The following is a 12,511-nucleotide window of genomic DNA, read 5'->3' as shown; positions in this document are numbered from 1 at the left end:
TGGGACCTGGTGTGTCCCTGACTGCCCAGGAGCTGCAGGCTGTGTCACTCATGGCTGTGCTCCAGGCTGGAGGAGGATTTAGGTATGAAGAAGGGAAGGCATTTTTCTGATATAAAAGAAACAAAAGGCCGAGTGTGGGGGCTCACCCCTGTAATCCCAGCACTTTGGGAGGCTGAGGCAGTTGGATCACCTTAGGTCAGGTGTCCGATACCAGCCTGACCAACATGGTGAAACCCAGTCTCTACTAAAAATAGAAAAATCAGCCAGGTGTGGTGTCACCCACCTGTAATCCCACCCGCCTGTAAACCCAGCTACTTAGGAGGCTGAGGCAAGAGAATCGCTTGAACCCGGGAGGTGGAGGTTACAGTGAGCCAAGATCATGCCACTGCACTCCAGCCTGGGTGACAGAGCGAGACTTGTCTCAAAACAAAAAAAAGAGCAAGACTGCATTTCAAAATAAATAAAGTGCAGCCATGGAAACCTTGCTTTGCTTCCACCCGCCCCACCAAGACAGAGTCTCACTCTGTCTCCCATCTCCCAGGCCCAGAGCTTTACTGATTATTGAATGACAACTAGCTTCTTAAGCTTGTGATGTGCTGTGATGTTATAGAACTCACTGCAACATCGGCTGGTCCAAGGAATCCGTGTATATTTGATAAGTAGAGACCACTTAGAAAAAGAAACAAAGGTTCCCATTGTTGGAGTCATGCCAGCATAAAAGCTGCTGCTGCTGGATCCCGTGCAAACTCAGAGGGGTAGAGAAGAGACCCGGTTTCTGCCTTCAGAGAGCTTGTAGTTTTGTTGTAGCTGCAGACTGGCATGCAGGAGCCCGCCTGTAGATGGAGAAGTAGAAGAGGCCCCAAACAGGTAGAGCTAGGAAAGAGCAGAGGGATGTGGAGCAGGTGGGGGTCACCACCGTGGAGTATCATCTTTGGACAGGGCGCAAGCTAGTGTGGACCTGATCTTGTGCAGAATGGTTTGGGGGGAAGTGTCAGAGAATGGAGGCATTATGGGTTCTGTGGTGTCCAGACCCTCTCAGATCATTCCTGGTGTACCAAGCAAGAGACCAAGGCCAGGAAAATTCACCTGCATTGAAGCAGTGGGATGAACCGACTGAGGGCCGGCCTGTGCCCCTGTGCCAGAGGGCCCAGCCGTGAATCCCAGCTTGCCACCACATGGGAGTGTGGCCAGCACATTGCCTGACCTCTCCATGCTTCTGTTTTCTCATCTGTAAAATGGGAGTGCAAACTGCCTCAGGAATATTGAGACAGTTAAGCTAGTGATTATGTAAACTGCCTAGAACAATGCCTGGCACACAGTTTAGTATATGATAACTTTATTAATGTTATCAACATCCTCATTATTTCCAGGCAGTCTTACTTAAGCCGTGGCATAGCTTTTCCCATTTCAGATAGGCTAGCATTTCTGTTTTGTTTTGTTCTAATAGGGAGAACCATTTAAAAAGTCTAATGTCCTGTGAAAATAGCAGTGGGATCACGTAGCTCAGGTTAGCGTGGTGTGCTTCTCTGAGCTGGCCCTGGCTCCGATGTACACATTTTCTGAATCGTTACAGGACCTGCCTGACGTGCAAGAGCTCATCACTCAAGTGCGGTCGGAGAAGTGCTCCCTGCAGGCCGCAGCCATCCTTGGTGAGCTCCTGCCTGGCCTCTGTATCCACAGACTCCCCTTCCTGTCACTCCCCTTCTCTCCCACACCCCACACTACTGTTTTAAGATTTGAAAGGGTTGTCTTGGTTCATCTGTAAGATGTTCCTTTTTCCTGGCCTCCACTTGTGCCAGTTGGGCACTGGATCGTGTAGAAGCATTTTGAGGTGCGCTGTCACCCTGGCCCTTCTCCCTGTTACTGTCCTCATGCCATTGTGCTGGCTTCACTGGGCTGGCAGCGTTGGATCTGGGGTGGACCTTTTTATCTGCACCCCTTCTCAGCAGGAGACAGGACTGACTTCCCCACATGCTGGCTCTTTTTGCTTTTAGGATGTAGGGGCCACGTGTGTGACAGTCCTCATTTGAGACTAGTATGCTGTTATAAGTCCTTGTTCTTACTGAATCCCTGTGAAACTTTCAGATGCAGATGACTCTCATCAAACAGAGACCTCCTTCCAAGTCAAGGACAATAAGGTAAATCTGGGCCATGGTTTTCGAGGAATACAGAGCAGGATTAGTAACAGACTAGGAAGGCATGCTCACTATAGAGCAACGGACCCTTAATTTCTAAGGAAACTCTCCACCTCCCTCCTCTTGCCCATCCTGAAAGCTTCCTGCATAAAGTTTGCTAGATGTCAGATCGTCCCCTATAAGAAGGTTAAGGAACCTGTTGCTGTACAGAGTAGCACCTGTGGGTAAGAGCTCTATCTCGTAACATGGCCAACAGACCTGCACCCCAAGCCTAGCCTGCCCCTCTGTGAGCCTCTCTGGGTTTCAGTGACTCTGACTACAGGGGACATGGTAGCCCCTCCTCGTAGGAGGCTGTCGGGATTGAGCGATTAACTGGATGGCCCCTGTAAAGCTCTAAAGTCGGCACTCAGGAAATGTTCCACCAACGGGGTCCTGTGATGCTTACATACGTCTCTTTGATTTGACTTCCAGCCTCTGGTTGAACGGTTTGAGACATTCTGCTTGGACCCTTCCCTGGTCACCAAGCAAGCCAACCTTGTGCACTTCCCACCAGGCTTCCAGCCCATCCCTTGCAAGCCTTTGTTTTTTGACCTGGCCCTCAACCATGTGGCTTTCCCACCCCTTGAGGACAAGTTGGAACAGAAGACCAAGAGTGGCCTCACTGGATACATCAAGGGCATCTTTGGGTTCAGAAGCTAACCAGGCTCTTCCTCAGGGGCGGGGGAGATTCTGACTCTTTGTCTGTATTGTGAGAAAATCCCAGCAAGTTCCATGATATTAAATCCAGGTCTGCATTGGCCCAGGGCAGAAGTTTACACCTTTGGCCCTGCATTCCTACATCTTGTGTTTGTACACTTACATTGTTGTTTTTTTTTTTTTTTTTTTTTTTTTGAGATGGAGTTTCGCTCTTGTTACCCAGGCTGGAGTGCAATGGAGCGATCTCAGCTCACTGCAACCTCCGCCTCCTGGGTTCAGGCAATTCTCCTGCCTCAGCCTCCTGAGTAGCTGGGATTACAGGCATGCGCCACCGTGCCCAGCTAATTTTTTGTATTTTTAGTAGAGATGGGGTTTCACCATGTTGACCGGGATGGTCTTGATCTCGTGACCTCATGATCCACCCGCCTCGGCCTCCCAAAGTGCTGGGATTACAGGCTTGAGCCACCGTGCCCGGCCACCACTTACATTCTTAACCAATATGTTAGGAGAGCACCCTGTCATCTTCTGGTAGATGTGTGCAGGGTCACCCTGTCTTCTGTACCTCCTGGGAGAGGGGCCGCTGCTGTCTGGTGCCCTGTTTGGTCGGTAATGCGTTCAGGAGTCCACGCCAGGCACAGCTGGGGCCTTGAAACGCTTGTCGTGCTTCTTCAGTACCATGGATTTGAAATGAACTCATCCTGGCTGTGAGCATCCAGGATCCCTTGAAAAGTTTATCTATGACTTTGAAACTGGCAACGTCACCCCAGAATTACAGTCAGCCTTATTCCCCTTCACCTCCCAGTGAACGCTAAGAAGTTTCAGAACAAGCAGAGAGCTCTATTTTTAGAAGAAATGTGTTACATTCAGAAATGATGAAACCAAATCTTATATTAAAAGGCAAAGATGATGGAGACTGTGCCCATTTCTTACCTGCCCTCCCTCACGTCAGTCCCCGGTCTCTCCTCGGGAGCCTGGTTGTGTGAAGCCACTGAGGTAAAGCGTAAACTGACTTACCAGCAACAAGGTGTGGCCGACGCTGCACACAGATGTTAGAGGCTCTGTTTTTAAGGAGTCCCTGATCTGTGGTTTTTAGATGCCGTTACATTTTAATCCCCTTCTTTGGCCCCTTTTTTCTTAATCATCCTTTTTCACTTCTATTACAACATCAACAATAGTAGTCACAAAAACAATGTCAGAAAGAAGGCAAGGAATTAAAGTGGTTTCAACATGTACCTGACACTTAATGACTCCCTTTGGAAATCAAAACTTACCTGTCCCATAGGAAAGACAATCTGCCACGAGAAATGTTCCTTAGATGTTTGCAGTTTTGAGCAGACCTGGTAGCTTGAAGAAAAGGCTGACTGGCTAAAAATCTGAGAGCAGGAGCCGCCAGATTTTTCAGGCCAGTTGTCCTGGCACTTCAGTAGGCGAGACTACGTGTTTGAGGCCAACCTGGGCAACATAAGAACCTCTCATTCATTTAAAAAAAAAAAACAAAAAACGGAGAGCATTGTTTCAGGATGGCACTATAGCCCCTCAAGGATTTTCCTTTCCCGCTGCCCAGTTGGAGCTGATTCATTGAGACAAAGGAATTGCAATAGAGAAAGAATCTAATTCTAAACAGGAGACTGGAGTTTATCATTACTCAAGTGTGTCTCCCTGAAAATTCAAAGACTGGGAATTTTAAGGATAATTTGGTGGGTAGGGGGTCAGGAAGTAGGGAGTCCTGATTGGAGATCAGGAGTTGGAGATGAAGTCACAGGGAGTTGAAGCTATCTTCTTGTGCTGAGTTGGTTTCCCGGGTGTGGGCCACAAGACCAGATGAGCCAGTTTGGATAGGTGGTGGATACCAGCTGATCCACAGAGTGCAGGGTCTGAAAAACATCTCAAGCACCATTCTTAGGTTTTACAACATTGATATCATCCCTAGAAGCAACTGGGAAGGTTCAGAACCTGTGGCCTCTGGCTGCATGACTCCTAAGCCCTCATTTCCAATCTTGTGGCTGATTTGTTAGTCCTACAGAGGCAGTCTGGTCCCCAGGCGAGAAGGGGATTTATTTCCGGAAAGTGCTGTTACCATCTTTGTTTCAAAGTTAAACAGTTAAACTATACGCTTCTCCCAAAGTTAGTTCGGCTTATTCCCAGGAATGAACAAGGACAACTTGGAGGTTAGAGGCAAGATGGAGCGGGTTAGGTCAGATATTTTTCACTGTAATAATCTCACTGTTCGCATTTTTGTAAAGGTGGTTTTAGAATGCCACTTGTGGGCTTGGTTGTGCCCCTTGTTTTCCTAGTAAGTTGCAGGGAGGGAGGGAGGGTTAGGAGCACAGAGGATGGTAAGACCCAAATCAGACTTCTTGTTACAACTGGGTGGTGGCGAGCAACCTCTAGATGCTTGCACTGGGGCTCTGAGGGCCTGGGGTTTGTTTTGGGTCTGAGAGCCTCAGGAAGATTTTTTTTTTAATTGAAAGTTTCATCATCTAGGCCATATAAATTTAGGACTACCCTCACCCCCTCCCTCCCTCTGAAAATATAGGACAGATAGGCTAGACACAGTGGCTCACACCCGTAATCCCAGCACTTTGGGAGGCTGAGGCAGGCAGATCACTTGAAGCCAGAAGTTCGAGACCAGCCTGACCAACATGGCAAGACCTTCATACCTACCAAAAAAATGTTTGTAAAGAAAAATATATAAAGTACAGATTTGATCTTAGGTTGAGGTCCTGGGTTTTGATCAGGTCAGTGTCCCTGGGGGCTGAGGGACCACAGGTTTGGGAGCTGGGGGCGCTTCATGTCCTCACCCTCCTCCTAGGGCCATAGGCCAAGATTCTGCATCTCCCTTGTCTCATCTGCACTGATAGCTGCCCTGTCCTCCAACTCCAAGAACCCGACTCCAGGCGGCAGTCTCAGGCCTGCCTGGTACCATTACCTGCAGGCATGGTGAGGGGGACAGGCACGGGGAACGCCCTCATCCTCCTGGAAGGTGTCCCTTTGTCCTGCCCACAGGCCTCCCAGCCCCTCCTACTCCAGAGTGCTGGCCTCATGGGGATCCAGGACCCATAAACGAGAGACGGAGACGAATCCCAACTGCACCTTTTCCTTCTCGGGTTGTCTAATGCTTTGTCTCTCGGCCACGCTACAAATTCCATTCCCCCACAGTGCTCTTGCCAGGCACTCTGAGCAGCATTGGCTGTTATCGGCCTGTGATGCTGTTTAGTATTAAAAGCAGGTGTTTACATAAGAAGACAGATCTGGCAGGGCTGAGGTCTCCAGAGAGCTCACACATCCCTTCACATGGGACCCCTGGACATTAAGCAGGCTGTGTCATGGGGGACAGAGCGCCAGACGCAGGACCTCCTCCAGTCCTCAGGCCCGGGATGGAAGCAGGTTTCAAGTCAGGCCCTCACTGCCCCAGCCTCACACAATATTCACTGGGCGTTTTCACGGAAAGCACTTCGGAGTCACACAGTCCTGCCTTTCTTACGGAGCAGGACATGTGGATGAGGACCCAGGGCTGGGAGTGGGTCTTTTCCAAGGGGAGTTCCTGTGTTGTGCTGGCTCAAGTGCCTCCTCCAGGATGGACTCCGGTGCTGTCAGCAAGCTCTGACCTTGGAAGAGGCTTCTGTCTCCAACATCAAGAGAGGATGAAGAGAGCTGCATTCAGTCTCCTTATACTTTATTTATTTAGAGACAGAGTCTCGCTCTGTCACCCAGGCTGAAGTACAGTGGCCCAATCTCAGCTCACTGCAACCTCGGCCTCCCAGGCTCAAGCAATTCTCTTGCCTCAGTTTCCCAAGTAGCTGGGATTGCAGGTGCCCCCCACCATGGCCAGCTAATTTTTTGTATTTTTAGCAGATGAGGTTTCACTATGTTGGCCAGTCTGGTCTCAAAAGCCTGACCTCATGATCCTCCCGTCTCGGCCTCCCAAAGTGCTGGGATTGCAGGCGTGAGCCACTGCGCCCAGCCTATGTGATCATGGTTTCTATTCTCTGTTCCTGGCCTGTTCCTCTCTTCCCGAACGTTGCCTGGATGTGCCGTCTCCTCTCTGGTTTTACGTTAAATCAGCAAGAACTCTTGGATTCCCTGCTGGAAATGAAACAATGCCGGGCTTGGTTCTCAATCCTTCCCCTGATGGCAACCTGAGCCTTTCACCACGACCACGAGGTGACAGCTTGTGATGACAGGGCACCCTCAACCCACAGAGGCCCTGGGCCAGAGCTGGACTTCCCTACCAGAAGCCAAGGCAGTGGTTTCACCCCCCTAGGAGCGGAAGGCCGACGCCAGGGGCTTTGAGGGTGGGACTGTGCTCTGTTCACTGTCATCTCTGTGGCAATGCTAATTTTTCACATATGAGGTATCATTAGTCACACACAAAAAAACTCATTGATCACAGAATTCCAAACAGCACAATTCTGTCTGCAGCCTTGAAAAGCTTGGAACATTTAGAGGTCTAGGAAAATATCCAAAGATAGCAAAAATATGTGTTGGTTCTAATTTTTTGTTTGGAGATACTTGTTGCTACAGAGGAGATGGAAACCAGATTTAGCTGTAAAATTTATCGATGTTCCAAAGCAAAGAAAATAAATTGGAAACTGCCTGCATCCTGACAACACCAACTGGAAGACTCCAACCTGTTGTTCTGTTGAATGTCGGAGACACTTGGGAGTAGGGCCTGGGAGGGGCCATGGTTGGGGGCACCGCCCAGGGCCAGCTGGGGTGCAGGCTATTTGGGTTGCACACAGTGGATAGGCCCTGTCTTCTAGGTCTGCCCGCTGCTCCAAGCACCTTCTGGCACAGAGAGAGGGGCTTTACAAGCGTCCACTAGAGGTATTTTTTTTTTTTTTCTGAGACGAGGTTTCATTTCTGTTGCCCAGGCTGGAGTGCAGTGGCGCAATCTTGGCTCACTGCAACCTCTGCGTCCCAGGTTCAAGCAATTCTTCTGCCTCAGCCTCCCAAGTAGCTGGGATTACAGGCATATGCCATCATGCCTGGCTAATTTTTTTTTTTTTTTTTTTTGAGACAGAATTTCACTCTTGTTGCCCAGGCTGGAGTGCAATGGCATGATCTCAGCTCACCGCAACCTCTGCCTCCCGGGCGGAGGCAATTCTCCTGCCTTAGCCTCCCAAGTAGCTAGGACTATAGGTGTGTGCCACCACGCCCAGCTAATTTTGTATTTTTTTAGTAGAGAGATGGGGTTTCACCATTTGGTCAGGCTGGTCTGGATCTCCTGACCTCAAGCGATCCACCCACCTTGGCCTCCCAAAATACTGGGATTATAGGTGTGAGCCACTGTGCCCAGCCAATTTTTTGTACTTTTGGTAGAGACGGGGTTTCACCACATTGGTCAGGCTGGTCTTGAACTCCTGACCTCAGGTGATCCATCCGCTTTGGCTTCCCTAAGTGCTGATATTACAGGCATGAGCCACTGCACCTGGCTCAGAGATATTATTTGGTACAGACCAAAGAAAATATCTCAAACAGTCAGGCATAGTGGTGCGTGCCTGTAGTCCCGTCTACTTAGGAGGCTGACCTGGGGGGATCGCTGGAGCCCAGGAGGTCAAGGCTGCTGTGAGCTATAATCACATCACTGCATTCCAGCCTCGGTGACAGAGTGAGACCCTACCTCAAAAAAAAAAAAAGTATCTCAAATGACGAATACAGATGGAATACTTGTGAGGACCTTTTCAGACTGTTAGGGTACTGTCATCTGAGGCTGGTGGCCCTGTGTTTGCCTTTTGCTTTGGGCCAGGTTCCTGTGTGCCTCAGCCCACCAGAGGCGTTACCTGCTCAGCTTCTGTGCGCTCACGCTGAGACCTGCAGAGAACTTCTTCAAGGCATCAGGGAACTGATTTTCTTTCTTTCTTTCTTTTTTTTAAGCTGTGCAGTTCTGAGTTAGTTTCTGAATTCTGAGTTCAGGGAACTGCTTTTCTCCCCCAGTGATCCCTTGGCGACAGCAGTTTGGTGTTGGCCTTGCTTGTCTGTGATCCCTGTCTGTGGCAGATGCTTTTGTTCACCTTCATTAAATGTACCTCTCTGTTCTCCTGCACCACTCAGGGTTGAATAAATCCCCACCACTTGGAAAAGAACCATATCCTTTCTGTTAGGCCGGCTTTCCCTAGGATCTTCTTTTTTTTTTTTTTAAGTTGGAGTCTTGCTCTGTTGCCCAGGCTGGAGTGCAACGCGCCATCATAGCTTACTGCAACCTTCACCTCCCAGGTTCAAGCAATTATCCTTCCTCAGTCTCTCAAGGGATTACAGGCCCTTGCCACCATGCCCGGCTACTTTTTTGTATTTTTAGTAGAGACAGGGTTTCACCATGTTGGACAGGCTGGTTTCAAACTCTTGACCTTAAGTGATCTGAGCCTCAGCCTCCCAAAGTGCTTCCCAGGGATCTTCTGACTCAGCAATGCAGTTATGATGGGCAGGTACCTGGGCCTACAAAAGCTGAGTAATGTTAGCTGCGGCTCTTCTATGGAATGAAGAGAGGTGTGGCTGTGCAAAGGCCTGGCCACGCAGTGTCCCCCATGCTACCCGAGAAGAGGTGTGGGACAGAGAGAGCCGGAGCCCAGGGTCCACTGTGCTCGAGTGGCTGGGAGGAGACCATACAGAGTTTCCCCAAAAATGTTCTGAGCCCAGATCCTAAGAGAGTGTGGGCTGCTGTACCCTGAGTCAATGGGCACACAGAGCTCAGAGACCCTTCCACTCAGCCAGCCTGTGCCCTTGTCTCCCCCTTCCCAGGAAGTCCTCCTAAGTCTACGCAATGCCATTCAGACAGTAGTTTGGGTCTGATGAGCTGCTGTGTGTGCCGGACGGTTTAACCTCCCCTTTCTAGCTTCTGACAATAGAGACAAATCAGGCAGCTATGAGAACTGCTTGTTCCTTCGTTTTCGTGTTTGTCTGTTTTATGAATCTTTCTCTCCCTCAGACAAGTTAGGCCGAATTTCCCTAGAATCTTCTGTTTTTTTTTTTTAAGACGGAGTCTTGCTCTGCCGCCCAAGCTGGAGTGCAATGCCACCATCATAACTCACTGCAACCTTCAGCTCCCAGGTTCCAGCAATTCTTCTTCAGCCTCACGAGTAGGCTGGTTGTGACCAGACCTTTGCTGCTGTGGTGCAGCCGGTGGAACGTTTTCTCCAGCGGCCACACAGGTCGTTACCTTGGCCTGGACAGTTAGCTGGCTGCGTCCATCAGACCTACACTTCTCCATAGTGAGGCTGCAGGTCCCCGGACCTAGCTAGTACAGACAGCTATTATTATTATTATTATTACTACTGAGACAGAATTTGGAGTCTTGCTCTGTCACCCAGGCTGGAGTGCAGTGGCACAATCTCAGCACACTGCAACCTCTGCCTCCCGGGTTCAAGCAATTCTCCTGCTTCAGTCTCCAGAGTAGCTGGGATTACAGACATGCACCATCATGCCAGGCTAATTTTGTATTTTTTTTTTTTTTTTTTTTGAGACGGAGTTTCACTCTTGTTGCCCAGGGTGGAGTGCAATGGCATGATCTTGGCTCACTGCAACCTCTGCCTCCCTGGTTCAAGCGATTCTCCTGTCTCGGCCTCCCGAGTAGCTGAAATTACAGACATGCACCATCATGCACAGCTAATTTTGTATTTTTAGTAAAAATGGGATTTCTCCATGTTGACCAGGCTGGTCTCGATCTCCTGACTTCAGGTGATCCACTCACCTCGGTCTCCCAAAGTGCTGGGATTACAGGCGTGAGTCACTGTGCCTGGTCTAATTTTGTATTTTTAATAGAGACGGGGTTTCTTCATGTTGTTCAGGCTGGTCTCGAGCTCTTGACCTCAGGTGATCCACCTGCCTTAGCCTCCCAAAGTGCTAGGATTACAGGCGTGAGCCACTGTGCCCAGCCAGACAGCTATTATCTTAAAGATGGCATAGAGACCCAGGCCATTCGGCCTACCAGTTCCTGAGTAAGATTGGCTGGGCTGCAGACTTCTGGCATGCAGGGATGTCATGTGTGCAAGGTGGCTGCAGGGGCTAGGGAGTGGGCTGTAGCAGTGCCGGTCCTACAGCTGAACTGGGGCTGGTGCTGTGGGTCCCCTTTCTCCCAGGGAGAGGGAGGGACAGATACCCCAAGGCAGCCTTGGTTTTGAGGATTCCGGGGGCTCCCTCTGTGTCTCTCTGGGCTTTTAGTGTGGGGATCCTACCTGCTCTCTAAACGCACGCAGGGTTTGCTTGAGTTCTGTGTTTTGGAGTTTTTGTCGTTGCCTCCTCTGAAGTCCCTAAGGAATCACTAGCACCTGTTCCTCTGCACTGTTGTCTGGTTGGGCAAGCTGTGCCACCTTTTGCTTCTCTCTAGGCCGAACTTGGCATTTCATTTCTTTTTATCAGACTTGCTGGGCAGACTCATAGCCAAAAGAGCCCCCTCCAGATGGCCCTGCAGATTCCTGGACCACAACCTCCGCCCCCCACCCCTGTACTTGCAGACAATGGAACGTGGCTGCTCCCTTGAACCCCCAGCCCTCCAGACTGTGCTCCTCTAGGCCCCGCTGGAGAAGGATGCCTCTGCTCTGCTCAGCGGGCCAAGGGAATGAAGGGAAGAGGTCATCACTCAGCTTCGGTCCAAGGGTCTGGCAGCAGAGGTTTTGTACAAACAGGGCAATTTCCTGAGACGGCAAAGCCTCGCCTCATCAGGAACATATGGGAGCAGGAACACATGGGAGCCTGGCAGTTTACGGCTCCCAGGGCAAAGGAGGCACTTCCCACCATCTGCCTCGGCCGGGAGAAGCATGCCTCCCCACTGGAGCCCCAGAGCTGGAGGACAGTGGGCACCACAGGGCTTAACCGCTGATACACTTGCCAATGGCCACCCCGTGTGGCTGTCACATGTGCCCAGCCATGACTGGCAGCCTTGGAGCTGGGAGTCTCACTTGTTTGGTCTGATCAGGCCTCTTGCTCAGGTCCCAGGCCGGGTGAGCTGCCAGCTGCCCATATCAGTGTGGAGCTCCAGGCGCAAGGAGTGAGTAAGCTGCCATGCAAAGTTGTGGCTGGCAGAGGCCCGAGGAGCCCCAGGGTTGCTGCTCTAACCCCTCAATCCACCAAGGAGCAAGCGGGGCCAGGAGAGGGGAAGGACTCACCAGGCCCTTCAAAGTGGGGAGATGCTATCTTTGTATACATGGCTTTAAAAAAAAATTTTTTTTTCTTGCTCTTTTGCCCAGGCTGGAATGCAGTGGCTCGATCTCAGCTCACTGCAACTTCCACCTTCTGGCTTCAAGTGATTCATCTTCCTCAGCCTCCCAAGTAGCTGGGATTACAGGCGCCCACCACCACGCCCAGCTAATTTTTGTAGTTTTAGTAGAGATGGGGTTTCCCATGTTGGTTAGGCTGGTCTCAAACTCCTGACCTCATGATCCACCTGTCTCAGGCTCCCAAAGTGCTGGGATTACAGGCTTCCGCCACCGTGCAAGGCCAAAAAAATATTTTTTTTTTTGAATTGGAGTCTTGCTTCTGTCATCCAGTCTGGAGTGCAGTGGCTCAATCTTGGCTCACTGCAACCTCCACCTCCTGGGTTCAAGCGATTCCCCTGCCTCAGCCTCCCGAGTAGCTGAGACTACAGGCACCTGCCGCCATGCCTGGCTAATTTTTTTTTTTTTTTTGTATTTTTAATAGAGACAGTTTTTTTAATTTGTTTTTTGAGATGAAATCTTGCTCTGTTA

General features: G+C 50.2%; 1 protein-coding gene across 1 annotated transcript in view; it reads left to right on the top strand.

The window, feature by feature from the left end:
- SRP68 (signal recognition particle 68) overlaps positions 1–3,744 on the top strand; it is a 41,709-nt gene extending 37,965 nt beyond the window's left edge. Inside the window, exons 14-16 of the mRNA XM_002748749.7 lie at positions 1,574–1,649; positions 2,086–2,138; positions 2,607–3,744. Coding sequence (XP_002748795.1) covers positions 1,574–1,649; positions 2,086–2,138; positions 2,607–2,834 — 357 coding nt within the window. The 3' untranslated portion in view covers positions 2,835–3,744. The remainder of the gene's footprint in view (positions 1–1,573; positions 1,650–2,085; positions 2,139–2,606) is intronic.
- Positions 3,745–12,511: the final 8,767 nt, after the last annotated feature.

This window comes from Callithrix jacchus, chromosome 5 (genome assembly GCF_049354715.1).
Source record: "Callithrix jacchus isolate 240 chromosome 5, calJac240_pri, whole genome shotgun sequence".
NCBI lineage: Eukaryota > Metazoa > Chordata > Mammalia > Primates > Cebidae > Callithrix > Callithrix jacchus.
Note: the sequence above shows the minus strand (reverse complement) of the source record. Positions and strands in the feature narration are given on the sequence as shown.